We start from the raw sequence: 25011 nt of genomic DNA, 5'->3' as shown, positions 1-25011 counted from the left end.
CTTCCCCTTTCCTTTTCAGTCCTGATAAAGGGTCACAGTCTGAAACGTCGACACTATGTTCATTTCCATAGATGCTGCCTGACCTGCTGAGTTCCTCCTGAATTTTCTGTTTGTTGCTTGTCATATGATCACACGTCAGCCTAAGTTGCCTCACTGTGCTTTCTAATCATACTTCCTGCCATCTTGTTCCTTATTTTTTATTTACAATAATTTCTCTCTGTGAAGTGCTGATCAGCCTCGTGAATAAATCAATGGGGATTTTGATTCTTCTGATTAGTTTCCTACCTGGTGAGTGACAACCGGCATGGGACATTTTTACTGTTCATTTGGGGGTCTTACATCCTATCCAGAACAGTGCTTGGATATGCGTAGATATTAAAGATGCCAGAATCTGGAGTTCAGAGAAAGCTGGAGGAACCTAGCAGGCCATGCAGTGTCTGTCAGGGGGAAGTAATTGTCGATGGTTTGGTTTGAGACGTTGCATTGAGTGTGAGTGGAGAGTGAAGATGGTGTAAATAGGAGGGAGGACATTGTGAAACAGGGTCAGTTACATGGTCTGTACGCCAGAGTTCTGAATGAGGGAACTGAAAAGATTCTGAAGCCATGAGTAATGATTTTGCAAGTATGGTTCAAGAGGACTGGAAAATTATAAATGTCACTCATGTCTTTAAGAAGGGAGCGAGACAAAAGGCAGGAAATTACAGGCTAATTAGCCTGATTGCAGTGGTTGGTAAGATGTTAGAGTCTATAATTAATGATGAGATTTCAGAATATATGATATGATAAAATAGGCCTAAGTCAGCATGATTTCCTTAAGGAGAAATCTACCTTACAAATTCATTGGAATTCTTTAAGGAATTAACAGGCTGGATGGGGAAAGGATATTTTGTCTGTCAGTGGATGTTGTTTACTTGGATTTTCAGAAGGCCTTTGACAAACTGCTGCATTAGTCAAAGTCAAAGTAACTTTATTATAAAATACGTTCATGTCACTATATACTACTGTGAGATTCATGATGTTTTTAGGGTGATAATGTACTTAACGGTGTGCAGGGCATATCTGTGATGGAGTAGGCTGTGTCCACTGCCTTTTGTAGGTTTTTCCATTCAAAGGCATTAGTGTTTTCATATCATTCCATGATGCAACCAGTAAGAATACTCTCCACTGTGGATCTATAAAACTTTGTCAAAGTTTTAGGGTACAGTTTGATCTTTGAAAACTTTTAAGTAAATAACACGCTGCTGTACTTTCTTTGTAATGATAATTACAAGCTGAACCCAGGACAGATCCTCTAAAATGATAACAGCAAGGAATTTAAAGCTACTGACCCTTTCCACCGCTGATGCCCTGCTGAGTGCTGGCTCATGGACCTCTGGATACCTCATACTGCAGTCAATAATCAGCTCTTTGGTTTTGCTGATGTTCAGTGAGAGATAGTTGTTGTGACACCATTCAGCCAGATTTTCAAACTCACTCCTAAATGCTGATTGAGTACACACAAGTGCTGAAGGAACTCAGCAGATCAGGCAGCATCTACAGAAAGGAATAAGCAATTGATGTTTTGGGCCAAGTCCCTTCATTGAACCCAGTTTCAGGTCAGGGCCCCCTCCCCAGATCTGGATTAAATTGGAAGACTGTCAGTATCGAAAGTAGATCTGATCAGAAGGAAGATGTGTGTGTTGTGTGTGTGTGTTGTTCGTCCTTCGGTGTCGAAGACGACCACCACTTCTGTCAGGTGGAGGGTTTGTGACTGTGGGTCCGGAGGTGACTGGTGAGGCCAATCCAGGCCCTGAAAGCTCGCCCATATGTGGGACACATGAGGGTAGGTGCTGCAGTGGAAGTGGAGGTAGCTCGAGCCTTGCGCGCGGCGCGTTTCCTCTGAGCCTCTGCGGTGCGTCTGATTTCTGCTGCATACGCTCCTCTAGTGGTCCTGTCCCACCAGGTTGGGCGGTCCAGAGCAAGCGATTCCCAGCTACTGGGATTGATGTTGAGGTCTTTGAGGGACACTTTGAGCAGTCTTTGAAATGTTTCTTCTGCCCTCCAACTGAGAGCTAGCCCTGGCTCAGCTCTCCATACAGCAGCTGTTTTGGTAGTCGACTGTCAGACATCCTGATGACATGGCCAGCCCATCTGGCTTGGGCTTTCTGTAGGAGGGTGTAGACGCTGTGGGTGTTAGCCCACTCCAGGACCTCCGTGCCTGGGACTTTGTCCTGCCATCGGAAAGCGAAGAAGTCTGCGGAGGCAGCTCAAGTGGAAGTGGTTGAGCTGTTTAGCATGTCTGCTGCAGACAGTCCAGGTCTCACTGGCATAGAGGAGGGTGGTGAGAACTACTGCCTGGTAGACCTTCAGCTTGGTGGTAAGACTGAGTCCTCTCCGCTCCCATCCATTCTCACGGAGTCTCCCAAAGGCAGCACTGGCTTTGGCAATTCTGTTGCTGATCTCTGCATCTATGTTCACCGCTCGTGATGTGTAAGATAAAAGACGATACAGTTCTGTCCCAGGTTATGAACTCCTAATCTAGGGACACTTCTACATCTGAAGAAGACTCTATAATGTTACTTAATTCAAAAGTCCCAAGTATGTACATATGTTTACACAAAGGTTGTCCTTGTGTGGGATTGTAGAGAAGGTTCTTGTCAGTTACAAGAGGACATAGGAAGGTTGAAGTGCCGGAGGGTGAAATGGTAGATGGAGTTTAACTCTAAAAAATATGAAGTGATACATTTTGGGTGATCAAACTTGAATGCAGATTACAAGTTTAATGCAAAATTCTTAAAAATGTGGAGGTCCAGATTGATATTCAGTTTCAAGTCTGTAAATTCCCCAAAGTTGCTGTACAATTTGAAAGGGTGTTAAAAAGGTGTAGAATGTGTAGGACTCTAGTAGATTAGGGGACTGAGTTCAAGAACCACAAGGTAATGTTAGAACTTGATAAAACTCTGGTTCAAACTTTGTATTGTGGAGTATAGGGCATAGATTGAGTGGACAACCAGCACCTCTTTCCCATGGTGACAATGACCAATATCAGAGGACATCCATTTTAGGTGAGCAGAAGAAAGTTTCAGGGAGATATAAGAGGTAAGTTTTTTTTTACACAAAGAATGTTGGGTCCCTGGACTACACTGCAGACATGCTGGTAGAGGCTAACAGAAACAGGGACGTTTAGAGACTTTTAGACACCTACAGTACCTTACCAGAGCGTAAAAATGCATTCTCCCCAGTTGGAAGTTTTCATGTTTTATTGTTTTACAACATTGAATAACAGTGGATTTAATTTGGCTTTTTGACACTGTTCAATAAACCATAAGACATTGAGGCAGATGTAGGCCATTCAGCCCATCAAGTCTGCTCCACCATTCAAAAATGGGCTGATCCGATTCTTCCAGTCATCCCCACTCCCCTGCTTTCACCCATACACTTTGATGCCCTGGCTCATCAAGAAACTATCTATCTCTGCTTTAAATACACCCAATGACATGGCCTCCACACCCACTTGTGGCAACAACTTCCACAGATTTACCACCCACTGACTAAAGTAATTTCTCTGCAGCACATTTCTAAAAGGACGTCCTTCTATCATGAAATTGTGCTGTCTTGTCCTAGAATCTCCTACCATGTGAAGTAGCTTAGCCATATCTAATCTGTTCAGGCCTTTTAACATTCTGAATGGTTTTATGAGATCCCCATCTTCTCCACATACACTCCATCCTGGTTCTAGGCCCTTCACTATTCAAGAGGTTTCAATGAGAACCCTCACTGTCCCAACCTCATTCTTCTAAACTTCAGCAAATACAAACCCAGAGCCATCAAACACTCCTCATACATTAACCCTTTCAATCCTCAGGTCGTTCTCCGGAACATCCACTCATCCCTCTCCAATTATATCACATTCTTTCAAAGATAAGGGGCCTAGAACTGTCAACGATATTCCACATGCAGTCTGACCAATACCTCATAAAGCTGCAGAGTCTGTATGATTTCTTGACAGAAGAACAAAAAATGCTTTACAATCCCACCGTTGTACTTATAGGTGTGCACAGGATTGGGATCAGGTTTAAACACAATGGTTCAGTGGCCTTTTCACTTTTCTTTACCACATTGTTATTGTTGTTCAGTGATCTAGTTTCTGAAACAGAAACGCTTTGCATCTCTGCACTTGTTCTCATCAGCTTATTGAGCCATGGTTGTTGAGAAATTTTCCAAGAAGTGACAGGGTAATGCAGAAAGAAAGCGGAGCAATATGTCAATGTTTAGCATCTGTTGTTACTTCTCTATATTCTGTTTGCTAAGACAAATAAAGAAAACAGAAGTTCTGACCACATCCTTCACTGAGATGAACAATACACAGATGACAGCAGTGACTGAGGCAACAGAGTCAGCACTCATACTATACAATGTACAGAATTTAAGTAGGGATACATTCACGGCTAACATACTGCATTGTATTTCCCCTAAAATAAATGTAAAAACCCAAAATTACAAAAGCTCTCCATCTATTCTGAATTATTTTTATCATTTATCTTTTTTACATACAATGTGAAATTAAATGTTTATACACAATTGCGAAGTCAGCAACAAAAATTCAGGATAAAATAAATCAGCCGCATTCCTGCATCACCTCAACCCTCACACTACAATGAAATCAAAAGCACACACACAGAGTGCTGGAGGAACTCAGCAGATCAGGCAGAATCTATGGAAATGAATAAATAGTTGACACTTTGGATTGAGGCCATTCTTCTCTTCTTCCTTGATCTGCTGAGTTCCCTCCAGCATTTTCTGTTAGTTGGATTGGATTTCTAGTGTCTACAGATTTTCCAGTGTTTACAATGAAGTTAAAGTTAAACAATTAACATTGTTCAGTTAAAGTTCAAGATGGCGCCGATAAGTGGCGATTCTGCGTAGAGCTCCATCATCGAATACAACACAGTTCAACACTGCCGCTCTCCCTCAGTAATGCACTGGAATATTAGCCCTGGGTATCTGCTCAGGACTCTGGAGTGGGAAGTGAACCCACGATGTACTGACACAGGGGAGAGAGCACTGACACAGTAACAGCACTGACTGCACTTCACACCAAAATCATCGGCTGTGGTGTCATGGACCACATACTGTAAGTGACCTGCAGGTGTTTTCACCGTCATGTTCAAAAATATTTGTTTGCATTAAGTTGTTCCTTTCTCCTCAAATATGAAAATGCCTCCCTCAGTTTCAGGTGCATTGTGGGCAGAGGAATATATCGGAGGATATGTGGGAAGAGTGATCACAATCGATTGTCACTATGAAGAAAACTACCGCTCACACACAAAGTATTGGTGCCGTGGATGGACTCGGCAATGTTCAGTTTTAGTGGAAACAAAAGGGCAACATGGACGGAGTGGACGAGTGTCAATCACAGATAACCCAGAACGGGGAATATTTACTGTTACTATGGAGGATCTTCACTCTGGAGATACAGGATGGTACAGCTGTGGAATTATAACACCAGGTTTCGATCCATTGTTTAATCTACAACTAGAAGTATCTGATGGTAGGTTTCTGAGTGATTGACTTTGTGACTTCCATAAAGTAAGTGTCCAGACTCTGTCCACCCCTCACTATCTCTGCATTCATATCAGTGCCAAATGTTTCCCTCTATACAGCAGGTTTCAGAACCCAGTTACAATTTCATTCTCTCCTGAAAGCCACCAAACATGTGATAGATACCTCACAAGCTGCTGCCTTTAAACCTCCTGTACATAATAGAGTGGCCACTGAGTGTATGTTCATGGTCTTTTGCTTCTGTTCCCCATCCACTTCGAGGTTTGACGTGTTGATCTTTCAGATGCTCTTCAACACACCGCTGTCGTAACGTATGGTGATTTGAATTCCTCTCACCTTACTGTCAGCATGAACCTGTTTGGCCATTCTCCTCTGACCTCTCTCAGTAACAAGGCACTTTTGTTCACAGAATTACTGCTCTCTGGATGTTGTTTCATGTTGTTCATACCATTCTCAATAAACTCTAGAGACAGTTGTGTGTGAAAATCCCAGGACGTTAGTAGTTCCTTAGATATTTAAACTACCCAGTCTGGCACCAACAATAATTTCAATATCAAAGGCACTTAACTCACATTACTTCCACATTCCAGTGTTCGGCCTGAACGTTGACTGAAACTGTTGAATATTTCTGCATGTTTTAACAGGCTGAGTTGCTGATGGTCTGATTGACTAATTAGATATTTGCATTAATGATCAGGTTAAAATTTGTACCTAATAAAGTAGCAGAAGAGTCTATGATTTTCATATGTTCATTCAGTGTCTGAATGTTTAATTCATTCCCACAGAACTCATGTCTGTTCCTGTGGTTCGATATCTGTCACCAGCAAATGTCTCACGTCTCGGGGGCTCAGTGTCATTTTCCTGTGAGTCCTTCCAGGGATCCCTTCCCATTCAGTACAGATGGTATGAACAAACCTCATCTGGGTATCCAACGATCTCGGATACCAATGAACTGACTCTACATTGTCAATCCTTCAACCACCAGCACCATCAATATTACTGCAGTGCCTCAAATCGGCTTGGAGCAAGATCCAGTGCAATGGTTAATGTGACAGTCTTCAACAATCAAAAGATCTGCAGTTACGTGACAGAAATCAATGGCACTAGTAAGTTCTAGTTTCAAGGAAGTATACATTTAAATATTTATTTTTGTTTCTCTATTACTGCTGCTCTTATACTTCTAGTGAGGGTAAGGAATTTCTTTGCATTTGTAGAAGTCACACATTGCAGCCCCCATGGGGTAGAAATAAAGTGCAGAGAACAGTTAAGTCTGTCACTTCCTCCTGGAAGATGTGGTGCATCTCAAACATAGTTGGACTTGCACATCTGGACAAATTGAGAACATTCCATTAATTATTCTGGCTTTACTTTGAAAAGTAGGTATTGACTTCAGATTCTCATAAAAGCAGAAGGAAGGACTTACAATATTGCAAATATTAGTGGGAATGACAGAAATTTAGCAATATCAGGGGCAGGGATGAGTGTTGTTGCTATTACTAAGCAGAATGTGCTTGGGAAGCTGACGGATCTGAAGGTAGATGAGTCATTTGAACCAGATGCACTACACCCCAAGTTTCTGAAAGAGTTATATAAAGAAATAGTGGAGGCATTAGTGGTGACCTTTCAAGAATAACGAGACTCTGGAATGTTCAAAGGATTGGAAAATTGGAAATATTACCCCACTCTTTAAGAAGGGAGGGAGGCAAAAGGAAAGAAATAGTTGACCAGTTAGAACGACTTCAGTGGTTGGGAAGGTGTGGGAGTCTATTATTAAGAACAGGATTTTGTGGTGCTTGGAAGTATATGATCAAATATGGTTTCTTTATGAGGAAATCATGCCTGAAAATCAGCCTCAGAGTGAAAGGACATCGCTTTATTTTATTTCTTTCCCGATAGAGTACAGAGTAGGTCCTACCAGCCCTTTGGGCCACAACACTGAAGGAACTCTCGACAATCCCAATTAACTGTAACCTAATCACAGGGCAATCTGCAAGGGCTAATTCTCCTAATGAGTCTGTCTTTGGACTGTGGGAGGAAACAGGACCACTTGGGGAGACCACATACATTCCACATGGAGGATGTACAGACTCCGTACATTTAGAACAGAGATGAGGAGGATTTTCTGTAGCCAGAGTGTGTTGAATCTGTGGAATTCAATGCCATACGTGGCTTTTGAGGCCAAGACGTTGGGTATATTTAAAGCGTACTTAATAGTTTCCTAATTAGAAAAGGCTTCAAAGACTACAGGTAGGAATCCTGGGAATGGAATTCAGTGGGGTAATAAATCAGCCTTGATAGAATAGTGGAGCAAACTATATGGGCCAAATGGCCTAATTGTCCTCCTATGCCTTATGGTCTCATTGCCTTTGGTCATCTCTAGCTTTTGAATATCTGAGCAGTCCAGGTAAATTATTAACTGCTGAAAGTTAGTTTTTGGTTGTTGAATAAAAATCGTCACTCACTTTGAGACATGAGAAGGAAATCCATTCTTTCTGTGAAAAAGGCTGCTGCATTTCATGATTACAAAAAGGATAATAAACCTTCAATTCCCTTTTAAACTCAAAAGGAATGTCATTCCAAGGCGAGGGATGGGCTGGTGTTCAGCTTGCTGCACAGCAAGGTTTGTGTGTCTTTACGCTGAACTGAGGGTGTGGTTGGCAATTAACGGGCTCATGAATCGATTACAGTGATGACTGGCTTCCTGGCTGTGGCCTCAGTTTTGTGAATTTCAGTTCCAAATGTTATTTGCTTACTTTGATTTCCTCTTTTTTCTGTATACTGGATGTTCTATTTTTTTTTAATGTTTGCCTGGAAGGAGGTGAATCTCATGGTTGTATATGGTATTCATTCTTTGATATTAAATGTACTTTGAACTTTGAATTTTGAGACTGAAGTGCAATCTGATTGGCTGTGATTCCATAAGCTGTCACATCTATGCAATGAAATAGAATTCTGAATTTAACCTTTCAAAAGTGTGTTCCAGTTTAGAGAGGATGCTGCAGAGTTACAGAGTTGTAGGTTATGGAATGAGGAATTTCACCCCAAATCTTAAATGCTGACCACAGTGTCTTCTGAGCTTCGTGTATTTCCTCACAATTTGCCTCTATCCTTCTAAAACTTCCCTGTACATGAACTTGTCCAAATGTATTTTAAATAGTTTATTTGTACCCATATCTAGCACTTCCCCTGGCAGCCTTTTCTACGCACACACTGCTCTGTGTGGAAAACACTGCCACTCCAGGCTCTCTAAGAACTTCCCCTCACTCCTTAAGATGAGGGTCTCTAGTTTTCGACTCTCCTACCCTGTTTTCTACCCTGTCTCCTACCCTTCACTGTTTTCGACAGTGATTATCCACTGTCCCTTTGCCAACAAAATGAAGTAACACAATAGAATCTATGTAAAACCACACACAACAAAGACTGACAAAAAAACAATGTGCAAAAGATGGCAAATCATGCAAATAATAAAAATATGTGAACAAATAATACATAGAACATGAGAGGCAGAGTCTCTGAAAGTGAGTTCACAGCTGCAGAGTCAGTTCAGAGCTGAGGCGAATTGAAAGATAATCCCGGAGCCTGATTGCTGTCGGACAACAACTGTTGATGAACCCTGTGGTGTCGGCCCCAAGACTCCGGCACCTTCCACCTGATGGTAGTACCAAGAAGAGAGAGAGACGGGTCAAATGCAAGCAGACAGGACAGGCTCTGGTGGGGGGGGGGCGAGCTTGCTGGCACAGAGCAATGGAGCTGAACACCGGCTCATTTTCATGTAAACTTACACAACTCTTTCCACTGTCCTCCAAACTGCAGCGTAAACCATAACTTATTAAATGCACTACCTACATTTTCATTCCAAATGATTAATATTGATGATAAATAAGAGTGGTTTACAAATAACAGCACTGATCCCGATGGCACACCACTGGTGATAAAGTCTGACGTTGTCAGAAAACCATCACTCCACCACCACAATCTGACTCCTTCCACCAAGCCTATTCAGTCTCCATCCGGCTAGCTTACCAAGAGATCTCACATTACAGATCACTCTACTGTACAAGGTATGGTCATAAGCCTTGCTAAACAAATCTACTAAACTCTAAGGTCCTGTCCTCATTAGTTCCTTTGAACATCTCTCAAAAAATATTCAGTCAAATATTTTTGGGAGAGGATTTCCCATGCTCAAGATCATGTTGACTATCCCGAATCAGATCTTGCCTTTGCAAACTCAGATAGATTCTGTCTCACGCAATTGCCTCCAGAAAGTTACCCCCACTGCTCACCTGCCTGGAATGGGACTGGATCAGTAATCTATTGAACCAAAAGTGTGAAAACACACTGAGACATTAGTGGGTAGTGATAATGATGACTCCAATCAAATAAAAATCATTACTTGTGAAGACCTGTGGGCACGTGATGAGGAATGATGCTGTTGTCTTCTCAGTCTGTTTGGAATTCATTTATACCAGTTGACACTGTGGCAGATTCCTTAGAACACAGAGTCAGTTTTAAATAAGACATCTTTATTTATAATAATTGCATTCAATATCTTTTGTGCTTTTTGTTTTGTGCTGCATTTAGATGAGCATAACAATGATCTTATTCTAGTCTACACGTTCGTACAGGAAATGACATTAAACAATCTTGAAACTTGAGTCTGCTTGTGTACATTTGATTCTACCTGTCCATTTTCTAAAGATTTTCTCCCTCAGTTTCAGGTGCTTTATGGGCAGAAGATAAAGTAAGAGGAGTTGTGGGAAGTACGATCACAATCGATTGTCACTATGCACCAATGTACCGTTCACACACAAAGTATTTGTGTCGCATGTGGGATCGTCAGTGCACATTGTTAGTGAATACAATTGGCACAAATAAGCAGAATGGAAGAATGAGAATCAGAGATAACACATCCCAGGGAATATTTACTGTTACTATGGAGAAGCTTGTCTCTAATGATACAGGACTCTACAGATGTGGAATTACAACATCTGGCAAGCATCCAGTGTTTGACGTGCATCTCCAAGTATCTGACGGTAGGTTTCTCACTGATTGACTTGATGTCTCCACTGAAATGTCTGATTCAGGCTTTCTCTGGGAAGAGTCATGGCAGCAGGAATACCCTGAGGCTCCTCAGCAGTGCAGAGCCCTGCAGTGAGTGTGCAAAGATGGGGATACCTCGCTCATAATTCTCTCGTCCACTGTGAGTTCTGAACCACTGTTGGGATACTGATTTCCAGTGGAAGGCTCAGTATATTTTCCTGCTTCTGAACTCCATGAAATGTCCCCCAGTTAAAGGAGGGGGTGTTTGCTATCCTGAGGCAAATTAGTGTGAATATATCCGGAAGGCCTGCCTGTTATCTTGGACCTAACTGGAGGCAAGTGCAGAAATTACCTGGGCCCTGACAGACAGGACAGGCTCAGGTGGGGGGGAGCTTGCTGGCACTGAGTAATGGGGCTGAACACTGGCTCATTTTCATGTAAAATTACACAACTCTTTCCACTGTCCACCACACTGCAGCGTAAACGATAACTTATTAATCGCGCTACCTACATTTTCATTCCAAATTATTAATATTGATGACAAATAAGAGTGGTTAACAAATAACAGCACTGATCCTGATGGCACACCATTGGTGATAAAGTCTGACGTTGTCAGAAAACCAACACTACACTGCCACAACCTGACTCTTTCCACCAAGCCTATTCAGTATCCATCCAGATAGCTTACTATGTGAGCTCACATTGCAGATCAGTCTACTATGTAAGGTATGGTCATCAGCCTTGCTAAATAAAATTGCTAAATTCAAAGTTCCTGTCCTTATCAGATCCTTTGATCATCTCTCAAAGAAAATTCAGTCAAATATTTTTGACAGAGGATCTCCCATGCATAAAATCATGTTCACTATCCAAAATCAGATCTTGCCTTGGCAAATACAGGTAAGTTCTGTATCACACAATCACTTCCAGTAAGTTACCCACCACTGATCTTGTGCTCACCTGCCTGGAATCGGATGGATCAATAATCTATTGACTCAGAAATGTGGAAACACACCAAGACATTAGTGGGCTGTGACAATGATGACTCCAATCAAAAACCTTATCTCTGAAGAGCTGTGAGCAAGTGATGAGGGATGATGCCATTGTCTTCTCAGAAAATGTGGAATTCAATTATACTAATTAACACAGTGACAGCTTTAAATAAAATATCTTTATTATTATGATTGCATTTCTTATCTTTTGTGTCATATGCAGTGTGAGAATGATTTTGTTCTCCTTTACACCTTTGTACAAGAAATGACATGAAATGATCTAGAATCTTGAATCTCCCTGTGTTCATTTGATTTTACCTGTGCATTTTCTGAGAAACTTCTCCCTCAGTTTCAGGTGCTTTATGGGCAGAAGATAAAGTAAGAGGAGTTGTGGGAAGAGCGGTCACAATCGATTGTCACTATGCACCAATGTACCGTTCACACAGAAAGTATTTGTGTCGCATGTGGGGTCACCAATGCACATCGTTAGTGAATACAAATGGCCAAAATGAGCAGTCTGGAAGAATGACGATCAGAGATAACACATCCCAGGGAATATTTACTGTTACGATGGAGAATCTTGTCTCTCAAGATACAGGACATTACAGATGTGGAATTACAACATCTGGCAAGCATCCAGTGTTTGATGTGCATCTACAAGTATCTGACGGTAGGTTTCTCATTGATTGACGATGTCTCCACTGAAATGTCTGATTCATGTTTTCTCTGGGAAGAGTCAGGGCAGCAGGAATATCCTGAAGCTCCACAACAGTACAGAGCCCTGCAGCGAGTTGACAAGGGTAAAGAAACCCCTCTCATGTTGCTCTCACCCAGTGGAGGTTCTGACCCACTGATGGGACACCAATTTCCAGTGAAAACTCAGCATATTTTCCTGCCTCTGAACTCCATGAAACGTCACCCTGTCAGAGGAGGAGGCCTTTGCTATCCTGAGGCATATCAGTGTGGGCTATCCCCAGGGCCTGCTAAGGTGTTCCCTTGGACCTCACAGAAGACAGGTGCAGAAAATACCTGGGCCCTGACAAACATATTTAAGGAAATTCTTAGCAACAGGAGAGGTACCAGAGGGTCAGAGAGTAGCCAATGTTGTTCTGCTGTTTAAAAAAGGCTCTAAGCATAAATTAGGAAATTGTACGGCAGTGAATCTCACATCAGTTGCAGGAAAGTTACTGGAGTGTATTCTAAGTGACTGGATAGATATATCATATTTGGATAGACATGGGCTGGTTAAGAATAATCAGCATGGCGTCGTGTGTGGTAGTACATGTCTAATCAAACTTACAGATTTCATCGAGGAGGTTACAAGGAAAGTGGATAAAGGGAAGGCAGTGGATGTTGTTTACGTAGACTTTAGCAAGGCATTTACCCTCTCCTAAACATCCACATCCTTTCCACAGGGTTACAAACAGAACTACTTATTATTGCTCTCAATGTGACCTACCCAAAGTTTTATGAAGCTACAAAAATGCCTTGTCAGCTTCAGTCTCCAACATCAATTGAATTGAATCTGTTCTTTATATCCTTCACAAATATGAGGAGTAAAAACATTTATGTTGCATGTCCGTCTGAAACTGCAATGTGCAATTTATAGTCATTTGTTGCAAATAGTATGTGCAACAGAACAGTCAGTATAGCATAGACATACAATTGTATCAGCATGAATTCATCAGTCTAATGGCCTGGTGGAAGAAGCTGTCCCAGAGACTGCTGGTCCTGGTTTTAATGCTGCGGTACCGTTTCTAGGATGGTTGCAGGTGGAACCTGTTTTTAGGTTCCTTACATTGAGGTTCATAACCTCATATTGTCCCATTGACCATGTTTTGGCTCCACATTCATCTATCTATATACAGTTGGGAAGCCCTGAAGTCATCATCAACCCACACTTTTTTATGTCATTTGCAATGTAGTGGTTACTTTAAAACAAACCAAAAACTCAAGAGAGGTGGGACTCGATACTGTATGATGCATTTCCAAATAACTGTGTTCCAAGTCAAAGAAAGTACTTTGATCCTTTATTATGAAAATTCACGAGGGGAATTGATAATGTGAAAGTTCACAGTATTATGTTCTATAGTGGTTTGGTCTAAAGGTAGAGGAAGAGAGGAGAAGGATATAACAAGAGCCTTGGGGCATGTTTTTCACACAGAGGGCAGTGGGTATATGGAATGAGTTGCTCGAGGAAGTGGTAGAAGTGGGTGCAGTAAAAATGAACAAAAGATTTCTATACCAGCACATATATAGAAAAGGGAAATGGGACTAATACAACCAGGTAGAATTAGCTCAGGCAGGTCAGTGTGTCTGAGTTGAGCTGTAGGGCCTGTTCCCATACTGTATAACTCTCTGATGTTCAACGACGTTTGTCTGACCAATATGAGAACAGGAACAGAAGAGATTCTGCAGATGCTGGACAACAAGAGCAACATATACAAAATGGTGGAGGAAATCAGCAGGTCAGGCAGCATCAATGAAGGAAATCAACAGTTGATGTTTCAGGCTGAGACCCTCATCAGAAATGTCAACTGTTTATTCATTTCCGTAGATACTGCCAGACCTGATGAGTTCCCTCAGCATTTTGTAGTAAGTTAGAGCTGCTTTGTCATTGAGAACAGAAACATGATCCTGTTGTATAACTCTCTGACATTTGTCTGCCAAATACAACATCATGCACTCCTGCTTGACCCCATTCGGAAAACACATCCACGTGAAACTGACTTTTCATTCCTTGCCTCAACAGGACGTGAATATTCATTTACAACAGTGTCATCTGCAAGGTAAATCATTTGATTCAGTTTTGCACAACAGTACAATGTTCTCACTGCTAGTTCAATGTTTGGCCCTTTCTGATATTATGCTGTCTGTCCTCTGAGACCAAGCAGTCTGAGTCTTCTCCCTTCCTCTTGCACACTTTATCTCTATGCAGAGCCACACAACATTGTTTTTTTTCCCAATGCATTAATTTGTTTTATGCCTACATCATTGTTAAAATCTCAATATCATAGATGTTATTGTTTTTACACCTTCTCTTGTTTTGTGCATGCTCTGGTTGATTGATCCTGCAGTTGTTTCAATTTGGCTTTTGGATTTGTTATGAAATTCATTGAACTTAACTCCTCCATCCCCACATAAACACCAGTCCAGGAATAATGAGGTGGTTTTTACTGATCAACAATGATTATCTTTCTCAGTTCCATATTCATTCATTTATTTTGTGGCATGTCGTATAATGTGGATGATCATGGTCTTTCCATGACTATGATTGCTTTGGCAAATTTTTCTACAGAAGTTGTTTACCATTGACCTCTTATGGGCAGTGTCTCTATAAGACAGGTTATCCCAGCCATTATCAATACACTTCAGCGATTGTCTGCCTGGCATCATTGGTCGCATAGCCAGCTGCTCATATGACCATCCAGCACCTGCTCCAATGGCTTCATGTCACCCATGTCTGTAGAGCTAAGCAAATGCTACTCCTTGCCCAAGGGTGACCAGCAGACTAGCAGAGGGAAGGAGCATCTTAGATCGGGTGTTGTATAATAACCCAGAACTTATTAGGGTGTTTAATGTAAAGGAAGCCTTAGGAGGCAGTGATCATAATATGATTGAATTCATACTGCAATCTGAGAGGAAGAAGCATAACTCATATGTACCAGTATCGCAATGGAAAAAGTGAATTACAGAGCCATGAGAGAAGTGTTTGTGCAGATGGATTGGAGGAGGATACCGGCAGGGATGACAGCAGAGCAGAGATGGCTTCATTTTCACAAGGCAAAGGATAGATTTGTCCCACAGAGGAAGAAGTTATCAAATGACAGGGGTAGGCAACTGTGGCTGACAAAGGAAGTTAAGGATTGCATTAAATCCATGGAAAGTGCATATTAGGTAGCAAAGGTGAGTGGGTAGTTGGATGATTGGTGAGCTTTCAAGATCCAAAATAAGGCAACTAAAAAAGCTATAAGAAGTGAAAAGATAAAATATGATGACAGATGGTTCAGTAATATAAAACAGGTTACCAAAAGTTTTTTCAGTTTTATAAATAGTAAAAGGGAGGAGAGAAATGATATTGAACCACTGAAAAGTTATACTGGTGAGCTAGTAATGGGGGACAAAGAAATGGCAAATGAACTTCAGAGGTACTTTGCATCTGTCTTCACTGTGGAAGATACTAGCAGTGTGCCAGAAGTCCATGAGTGTCAGGGAGCAAGAGAGGGTCCCATTGCTATTAGAAAATAAAAAAGTGCTAGGCAAACTCAAAAGTTGTATCATGGATAAGACACTTTGACCAGATGGACTACATGCCACAGTCCTGAGAGAGGTTGCTGAAGAGATAATGGATTCATTGGTCATGATCGTTCAAGAATCATTTGATTCTGGCATGGTCCCAGAGGAATGTAAAGTTGCAACTATCACTCCACTCTTTAAGAAAGGAGGAATGCAAAAGAAAGGAAATTATAGGCCAGTTAGCCTAAACTCAGTGGTTGGGAAAGTGTTGGAGTCTATTATTAAGGATGAGATTTCAAGGTACTTAGAGTCTAATGATAAAATAAGTCAAAGTCAGCAAGGTTTCTCTGAAGGGAAATCTTGCCTGGCAAATCTATTAGAGTTCTTACAAGAAGTAACAAGCAGGATGGAGAAAAGGGAGGCAGTGGATGTCATTTACTTGGACTTTCAAAGGCATTTGATGAGGTGCCACACATGAGGCTGCTTAACAAGATAAAATCCTATGGGGTTACAGTAATGATACTGACATGGATAGCAGAATGGCTGACAGGCAAGAGGCAGCAAATGGGAATAAGAGGGGCCTTTTCTGGTTGGCTACCAGTGACCTGAGGTGTTCCTCAGGGGTCAATATTGGACTGCAATTTTTCACATTGTTTCTCAATGATTTAGATAATGGAGTTGATGGCTTTGTGGCAAAGTTTGCGGATGATAGAAAGATAGGTGCAGTGATAGGTAGTGCTGAGAAAGCAATGCAATTGCAGCAGGACTTAGACCAAATTGGAAAAATGGACAAAATGTGGCAGATGGAATACAGTGTTGGGAAATGTATGATAATGCATTTTTTTATAAAGGAATAATAGTGCGCATCATAATCTACCTGGGGAGTAGTTTCAAACATCATAGTTCCAGAAGGACTTAGGAGACTTCGTGTAAGACTCCCAAAAGTTTAATTTACAGCATGAACCTGTGGTAAAGAAGACAAATGCAATGTTGTCATTTCTTTTAAGGAGAATAGAATATAAAAGCAAGGAGATAATGTTGAGTCTTTATAAGACTCTAATCAGGCTGCACTTGGAATATTGTCTGCAGTTTTGTGTCCCATATCTCAGAAAGAATATGTTGTCTTTGGAGAGAATCTAGAGGAGGTTCACGAGGATGATTCCTGGAATGAAGGACATAACATAGGAGGAGCCTCTGTTCCTTTGGGCCTGTACTAAGTGGAATTTAGAAGAAAGTGTGGGGATTTCATGAAACCTACAAAATGCAGAAAGGAATAGATCGGGTGGATGTGGAGTAGATGTTTCCTATGGTGGGGGTATAGAGGGCACAGCCTCAAAATTGAGGTCTGACCCTTTAGAACAGAGGTAAGGAGGAAATTTTTAACCAGAGACTAAAATCTGTGCAATATTCAACCATAGATCGCGGTGAAGGTCAAGTCTGTGTGTATATTTAAGGTGGAAGTTTATCGTTTCCTGTTCACTCAGGACATCGAAGGATATGGCAAGAAGGCAGGTGTATGGAGTTGAGTGGGATCTGGGATCAGTCGTGATGGAATTGCAGAGCAGACTCGATGGGATGAATGGCCTAATTCTGCTCCTTTGTCTTAGGGTCTTACACCTCCTTTGGTAGAGACGTATTTCCATCCCACAACACTATATTAATCATTCTAATTTGTCTGCATCATTTCATGTCCCTTCTCCCTTTCACCATCAGTCACACATCATTTATTATCTGTCAGATCTATCCACATGGACTCTATCACTGTCTTCCTTATGGCAGTGTCCACTTCCTTCAATTGTATCTCTTTATCATCATCGCACCTCTGCATTTCACTATTTCCTTCTCTTCCTTTCCAAAATTTATTTTCACTTTGCAATTTCTGATTCGCAGTCTTCATTTTTCTGCAGCCATGTTCTAGTAATTAGATCTGTAACTGATCATCAGAGGTTATTTTCTTTCTTTCTCTCTGTCGGATAATAGCTTAGCCTTCTGTTTCAACCCCCGGCTCAGCTGCTTTACCTCACTCCACTCCACTGAGATTACAGTGGAACAGAAGGCAAATGTTTCAAACACAAAGTCACCTCATTTGCTCGTACTGATTCTATATCTCTTCCCCTTTGCTCAGTTTCATGATGTGGAAGGTGGGTCGTTGGCTGCTCTTCGCTCTCCTGATGATCAGCACGATTTCAGTCATGTGGGTCACACGGGAAACTAAGGTAGGCTTATGGAATCACTTTCAAATATACTGATCATGATATAACTCAGCTTTGACATGCTCTCTTGTGTGTAGCATGCTTCATGTCAATGTATGGAATGCTTGCTTCAGACGGAATTTCATAGTGAGTGAAATAAAGCAGAGTTCCCATTGTTGAGAGAATCTGATGGGTTGGCCATTGCTTTTTGCAGAGACGTGATGAATCTAATCCTCACAGCCTGGTGGTCCAGGAGGTAAAGTGAAGACTCCCAGATTACACTGACTGTGCTGGAATTTTGCATCAAGATCAAATATTACTTTTTCTGCCCACTTTGCGGTGTGAGAATTCAACTGTTCACTCCATGAAGATAAAAAAATAACAAGACAATGTCATCATCCTTCAAGGCAGTGACTTTAACTTTTGAATTCCTTCTCCAACATGTTACCCTCATTGATATCAATATTACAGCAGTTTTCCCAAAGCGAGCAAAAATTTTAAAACTTATATACCTGTGAACTGATTAATACCGTTTGAAACTGTTAAACTTTGTTCTATAGATACAAATGCGTGCAGATTTTGTTTATACCAATAACCAATGAATGATAATCAATTAAAATGCTTCTTCATAAACTGATATTATCAGTTTATGTTTTGAACTGAAATGCATTCATGGGAAATAGATCACATTCAAGCTCTTAGACTTCCCTTTGCTGTCAACAGTTGTGAATCTTCAGTAAAGTGAAAGTTAATCACTCATTCTGACATCCCATCAGAACAATTTTATGAAGTATCAGCTTTACTTTTATCTCTTCAGAAGCTGTCTGACCTACTGGGTATTTCTATTATTCACTTGTAAAGTGGGGTTTCTTCTTTTTCTTTGTTACTGCGTATGTTAATCAAAATGGCTTCTTTGTTTTGTTAAAAGTAGGAATGCTTCTTTGTTGCGAGAGAGTGCTGGAAGCTTGTTTGGGTTAAAATTTACTGATAACGAGAATTGTATTCCTGTGTAAACCAATTGGGATTAATGTTGTTCTTTCTTCTGAGTCTGTAAGCTATTGTTGGCGGGCATTTTGGGGAGATCGGCGTGAGGGGGTGAGAGAGAGAGGACGTGATGCTGTAAACTGGGCGAGGAATGGACCCCAAGTGGGGATCCGAGGTCAGGAGGTACCCCGAGGAGAGGAGATGAAGATAGATGTGCTTGGTTGACCACTTCGGGTGGTCCTGAGCTGCGAGCCGAGGAGTTCGGAGGGGATCGAATGGTGGCCAGAAGACTTCAGTAATTGAGCTCCAACGGTTGTGCATGAAGTGGTTTGGACTTTGATAAGTTTGGCGTCTTTTCTTTATTTTCTTTTCCTTCATGTATACTGTATGGTTATTAATCAGTTATAGTAATCTTTATAAATTGTAATCATTTAATCGCATATGGTGTCGTGTTTGTTCTTTGGCAAGGCGGGGACATCACACAGCATCCACACCAGCTGATTACCCAGTTTGGCAGGGCCGAAAGCTGCTCCCCCTAGACGAGAACGAGCTGAGCGAGCCTGAGGCGACCCAGGGGGTTACATTGTGGGGTGCTTGTCCGGATTGATTTCTGGGGAAGCTGTGTGATCGCCCACTGCGGTGAGGAGCTGGTGTGCCTTTGCGGGTGTGCGATTGCTGGTTATCTCTGCATGTGTGTTGGATGGGGTGGCTGTTGGTGCCCCGGAGGGCGTTGTTCGAGTTCCGACTAGCATTGACGAAATGGTGTTGGAGCCATGGGCTGTCCATGCTGTTAAGAGAGCGGGGAAGGGTTGGTGGGCTCCGCCCGGTTGTTGGAATAACATCTAGTCCTAAAAGGGTGGAGGCGTGGGCGGAGCAGACCTCTCAGTTGTTGGGTGAGTGGCAGTGCTTGGCTGAGGGAAAGCTACAGGGATTGGTTGAAAGTTTGAGTAGGCGGGCTGGTGACGTTGTTAGAACTGTCAGGTACAATTACCTGGAAGTGACAGCTGCCAGTTCTGGGAAAGTGTGGGAAAATGTATTTGGTTCGACTGGAAGTCAAATGCCACAGCTGGGGGGCTTACCATATCCGTGGCAGGAGATTGGTGGGAAGTTTTTAGAGTATCCCTTTTGGTTGGGGGGCAGATAAATTGCTTGAGGTGCCAGGGGGATCTGTCAAGGGGATCAGCTCCTCCCTCAGTTGTTCAGTTGATCCGAGAGGTGTCGGGAAACTTAGAGGAGGCCCAGTGGTGGAATGGCTTGGGGTCTCTGGGGGAGCACGTTCCCAACAATGTACCACGGAACTCCCGAAAGGAACAGACCCTATTCCTGAAGGCTTAGAGGGACCATGCACTCAAGTGTCGTTACGGATGGATGGAAGCCAAGTTAAAGCCATCCTCGACACCGGGGCGCCGGTTAAGTTGCTGTACAGTTTGTTTTATAACCGTTATTGGAAGCATTTACCCCTGACGACGTTGAGGGCACTGGAGATTTGGGGTACTAGTGCTGGTGATTATCTAGACGACGGTTGTTGATCAGTGAAAATGGAGTTCTTAGAGGCAAATGTGGGGGTGACTGAGGTTCGGGAATTATTAATGCTGATGTGTCTGGACACTGTTGAGACGGTCAGCGTTTTGGTTCTGGAGAGAACCAATACCCTGCTGGTGCGCTTGGGGGCCTGCCCGGAGGAGGGGGGTGAGCGTTGTTTGGAGGCATTGTCGATGCACCCAGAGTTTCAAGCTGCTTGTGCGGACGTGTGTAGCAGCATTGGGCCGATACCGAATTCAAACAAGAGCCGGTGGTGGTACGGCCTGGGGGAAGTATCTGAGGGTGAGACCCTCTTAGTGGACGCTGCGAAATACCACGAGGGAGGGGAGTTGACCGCTGAAGACACCTCGGTGAGAGAGAGTTCGCGGTCACTGGCCCCTGAAGCCGTGGAAGACGTAGGCAGCGTGTGTGTGGATTATATTGCGCTGAAGAGGCGCACTGTCAGTGACCAGAATACGGCCCTGAGGGCCGAAGAGGCGATGGCCTGTCTGAGTGGTGCGAAGTGGTTTAAGGTGCTGGATCTGAGGAGTGGATGTTGCCAGATCCCGATGAGTGGGACCGACAAGGAGAAGACGGCCGTTATAAGTTCCCTAGGATTCTTCCGGTCTGAAAAGATGCCACAGGGCATATCCGGAGCCCTTGCAACCTTCCCGCGGGGCATGTGGAAGACCCTGGGGGATGTGGAGGTGTTTGGAGTTTTGGCAGATGTGGATGACCTCCTGGTATTTGGATTTGCCTCGGGAGAATATGAAGTGAGGTCGTTGCAGGAGCGGCTGGGAACTACAGAGATAAAGTGTTTTCTGGACACGTGCCGGGGCTGGCGAAGGTCACAGCTCATGAGTGACTGTCTCTACGGAATCAAGTTTGAAATGAGGACAGAGAAACTGGAGAGAGTGATCTGGAACCAGTGGGAAAACTTACAAGTTGGAGAAAACGAAGTAAGTTGTCTGACTGAGGGCAACAGAAATCCGAGAGCCCAGAAAGGGGAGTTTGAGGATGTGAAGCAATTGCGAACAGATCTCGACAGAGGGAAGCGGAAGCTGGAAGGAAACCTGAAGATGACCATCGACAGTTCAAATGAAGTGCAAAGCCTGAAAGTCGATCTGGAAGAAGTCATGATGAAGAAGAAGCTGGAGATAAGTGCAGTGAATACTGAACTGGAGGCTGACCAATCTTTAACCGCTGCTTTTCAGGTCGGGGTAGAAGAAGCTGGTGGAGTAACTGCGTCCCAGATTGAGATGGCCAGAACACGTGAATCAGAACTGCTGAGCCTGTGGCAAGAGTTGGAGGAGCCAGAGAAGAATTTGATATCTTGATTGCAGAAGGCTGAAGAGACTGCAGCAGCCGTGCAGGCCACGTGTTTCCGTTTGGAGAAGATCAAACAGCAGCTACCTATCGCAGAAATGAGGAAGAATACGGATTCAAAGAGTGATGTGCTGGATGTGTGGTAAATGCTGCCTTTTGCTGACTTTCCCTCGACTGAGGAAGAGAACTTTGGCCCTTCTCCCACTGAGTCAGGTGTAGTGGGGAGGGTTAGCTGTGTGCAGTGGGGTGCATGAGTGAGAGGTTGAGAGAGGAGTTGGTAGCGGGCCCAAGGTATTCCTTGTTGTGTCCGAGCCTGAAGGGTTTAGGTGAGGGGGTACAGAGGTCTCGGAGGGTTAGGAAACTCCCAGATAAGTTGGTCTATGTAGCGCCTGAGGAACAGCGTGTGAGGTTTACTGTGTGGGGAGGAGATGTCACTGTTTGTGCCTGGGTTAGGGTTTGTGTTGGCAGGAAGGGTGGCAAGTTATTTAATAGTCATGAGGACATGACTTTTATTTGGTGGGGGGAGAGTGTAAAGGGGGGTTTCTTCTTTTTCTTTGTTACTGCGTATGTTAATCAAAATGGCTTCTTTGTTAAAAGTAGGAATGCTTCTTTGTTGCGAGAGAGTGCTGGAAGCTTGTTTGGGTTAAAATTTACTGATAACGAGAATTGTATTCCTTTGTAAACCAATTGGGATTAATGTTGTTCTTTCTTCTGAGTCTGTAAGCTATTGTTGGCGGGCATTTTGGGGAGATCAGCGTGAAGGGGTGACAGAGAGAGAGGACATGATGCTGTAAACTGGGCGAGGAACGGACCCCAAGTGGGGGTCCGAGGCCAGGAGGTACCCCGAGGAGAGGAGACGAAGATAGATATGTTTGGTTGACCACATCGGATTGTCCTGAGCTGCGAGTCGAGGAGTTCGGAGGGGATTGAATGGTGGCCAGAACACTTCAGTAATTGATCTCCAATGGTTGTGCACCAAGTGGTTTGGACTTTGATAAGTTTGGTGCCTTTTCTTTATTTTCTTTTCCTTCATATATACTGTATCATTATTAATCACTTAGTTATAGTAACCTTTATAAATTGTACTCATTTAATCGCATATGGTGTACTGTCTGTTTTTGGGCGAGGCGGGGACATCACAGGATCCACACAAGCTGATTACCCAGTTTGGCAGGAACAAGTCTGCTCCCCCTAGACGAGAACGAGCTGAGCGAGCCTGAGGCGACACAGGGGGTTACACACAGATTTCATTTCATGGTTGATAGTTCAAATTTTATTGTCAATCAACCATCTTAAATGAATATGCATGAATACAGACAAATGAAACAGCGTTACTCTGGGACCAAGGTACAAAACATAGTACCAATAGTCACACACAGCCCCTACAACACATTTAAGATATCAGTAAAATGCAGCCACGTTGATTGAAAATGCCACCATCTTATTTTATTTGTGTGTTCAGAAATACTGATCCATAGCACAGCGATTGCTGTGAAGAATTATTCAATGTGGGTACAATTGATGTCACTGTACAAGGGTGTTCAAGGACAAAGAGCAATAGAAAGTAATGTAGGGAGCTGAATACAATGAGTGATACACAACATGATGCATCTTGTATCAGTCAACAGGGTGTCAACTTCCAAACTGGAGATGTTGTGTATCTCAAAGCCAATCTGTGACTGTAACCCAAGATTGTACAATAATTCATCTTACGGGGACGTCACGTGATGACGTAGGGTCGAGACGTTGGGAATCCAGCTCCCTTGTAAAAAGTAATGAAATAGGGTTTAAATGAAGAAGAGTTAACAAATATCTATTAGAAACTATTTATAAGCAACTCGGGATTATCTTTTGATATGGCTCCTAAACTGAAACAGAAGAAAGCTACTACTTCGAAGACTGCGCAAATCGGTGGGGAAAAAGGCCTAGCCGCCTCGGCAAAGCCTTGGACTCAAGTTGGATCTCCTCCCGGCGAAGTGCATGGCACTTCTGATGATGCGGGGAAGGAAGTTGCAGTAATGTCGGCGGTCTCAAAGAAGAAACAGCAGGAACAACGCATGCGCGAAAGTATGTATGAAAAGATATCAACAAAACTACAAATCCCAACTACGGCTGGAAGTGAAATTGGATCTGGATCGGAAGTAGAAACAGATTCTTTGGGAAGTTCGGAGGAGGAAGAAGAGGAAAAGAAGGAAGAGATTAAAGGAGACATAAAAGATATCCTGATATATATAATGAATGAATTAAAAAATATAAGAACAGATATGACGAATGAATTAAAAGCTATAAGAACAGATCTAAAAAAGATGCAGAACATACTTGATAATGTGGTGGAAAAACAAAAGAAGATGGAGAAGGAAGTTAAAGAGATGGAAGTAAAAGTGGAAGAAAACACTGAGAAAATAGACAAAATAGAAAACGATAATCTTGTCTGGACAACAGAAAGAAAACGGATGTTTGAAAAAATGGATGCGCTTGAGAACTGTAGTAGACGAAATAATATTAAAATTGTTGGTCTTATGGAAGGTACAGAGGGAGAAAATCCAATAAAATTTTTTCAAGAATGGATTCTGAAAATTTTGGAAATGGAAGAAGGAAGTCAAGTAATTGAAATTGAAAGAGCACACAGAGCTTTAAGACCAAGATCTCAACAAGATCAAAATCCAAGATCAATTTTGATAAAATGCTTAAGGTAAAGAAATAAAGAAATGATCTTGAAGGCAGCTACTCAGGGTGCTAAAGAGAGAAAAGGGCCATTGATAATAGAAGGGAAAAGAGTTTTTTTTTTATCCAGACATAAGTTACGATCTTCTGAAGAGGCAGAAAGAATTTAATCCAGTGAAAAAATCTTTATGGGAAAAGGGCTATAAATTTTTATTGAGCTACCCAGCAAAATTGATAATTTTCCTGGAAAATGGAGAAAGAAGTTTTTTTGTTGATTACCGGAAAGCGGAGAAATTTGTACAAGAATTACCTGATGTTTATGAAGAGGACTAAAGAATTATAGAAATGAAATGGACTAATGATGAAGATTGAAATAAGGTTGGATTTGATGGACATTTATAAGGAAAAAATAGTCGAGGAGAATTAATTGGGAGTAGAGACATTAATTATTTTCTTTTTTTTCTTCATTGATATATTTTTTTTCTTTCCTTTTGCGGGGGAGCTGGAGGAGCTCCTGA

The 25011-nt window shown here is 42.4% G+C and overlaps 2 protein-coding genes across 2 annotated transcripts in view; both read left to right on the top strand.

Annotated features, from left to right (window-relative positions):
- The first annotated feature begins 210 nt into the window (after positions 1 to 210).
- LOC140717280 (polymeric immunoglobulin receptor-like) overlaps positions 211 to 25011 on the top strand; it is a 146874-nt gene continuing 122073 nt past the window's right edge. Inside the window, exons 1-2 of the mRNA XM_073030713.1 lie at positions 211 to 288; positions 5210 to 5530. Of these exons, the coding sequence (XP_072886814.1) occupies positions 252 to 288; positions 5210 to 5530 (358 nt within the window). The 5' untranslated portion in view covers positions 211 to 251. The remainder of the gene's footprint in view (positions 289 to 5209; positions 5531 to 25011) is intronic.
- Positions 6332 to 18263, top strand: LOC140717187 (polymeric immunoglobulin receptor-like). Its single transcript, XM_073030484.1, has 6 exons — positions 6332 to 6647; positions 10254 to 10574; positions 11920 to 12240; positions 14323 to 14359; positions 17932 to 18022; positions 18213 to 18263. The coding sequence occupies exons 1-6, from the start codon at positions 6332 to 6334 to the stop codon at positions 18261 to 18263; spliced, it is 1137 nt and encodes a 378-aa protein (XP_072886585.1).

Source organism: Hemitrygon akajei, chromosome 27 (genome assembly GCF_048418815.1).
Source record: "Hemitrygon akajei chromosome 27, sHemAka1.3, whole genome shotgun sequence".
Taxonomy (NCBI): domain Eukaryota; kingdom Metazoa; phylum Chordata; class Chondrichthyes; order Myliobatiformes; family Dasyatidae; genus Hemitrygon; species Hemitrygon akajei.
This window is presented reverse-complemented; position numbering and strand designations above follow the sequence as displayed.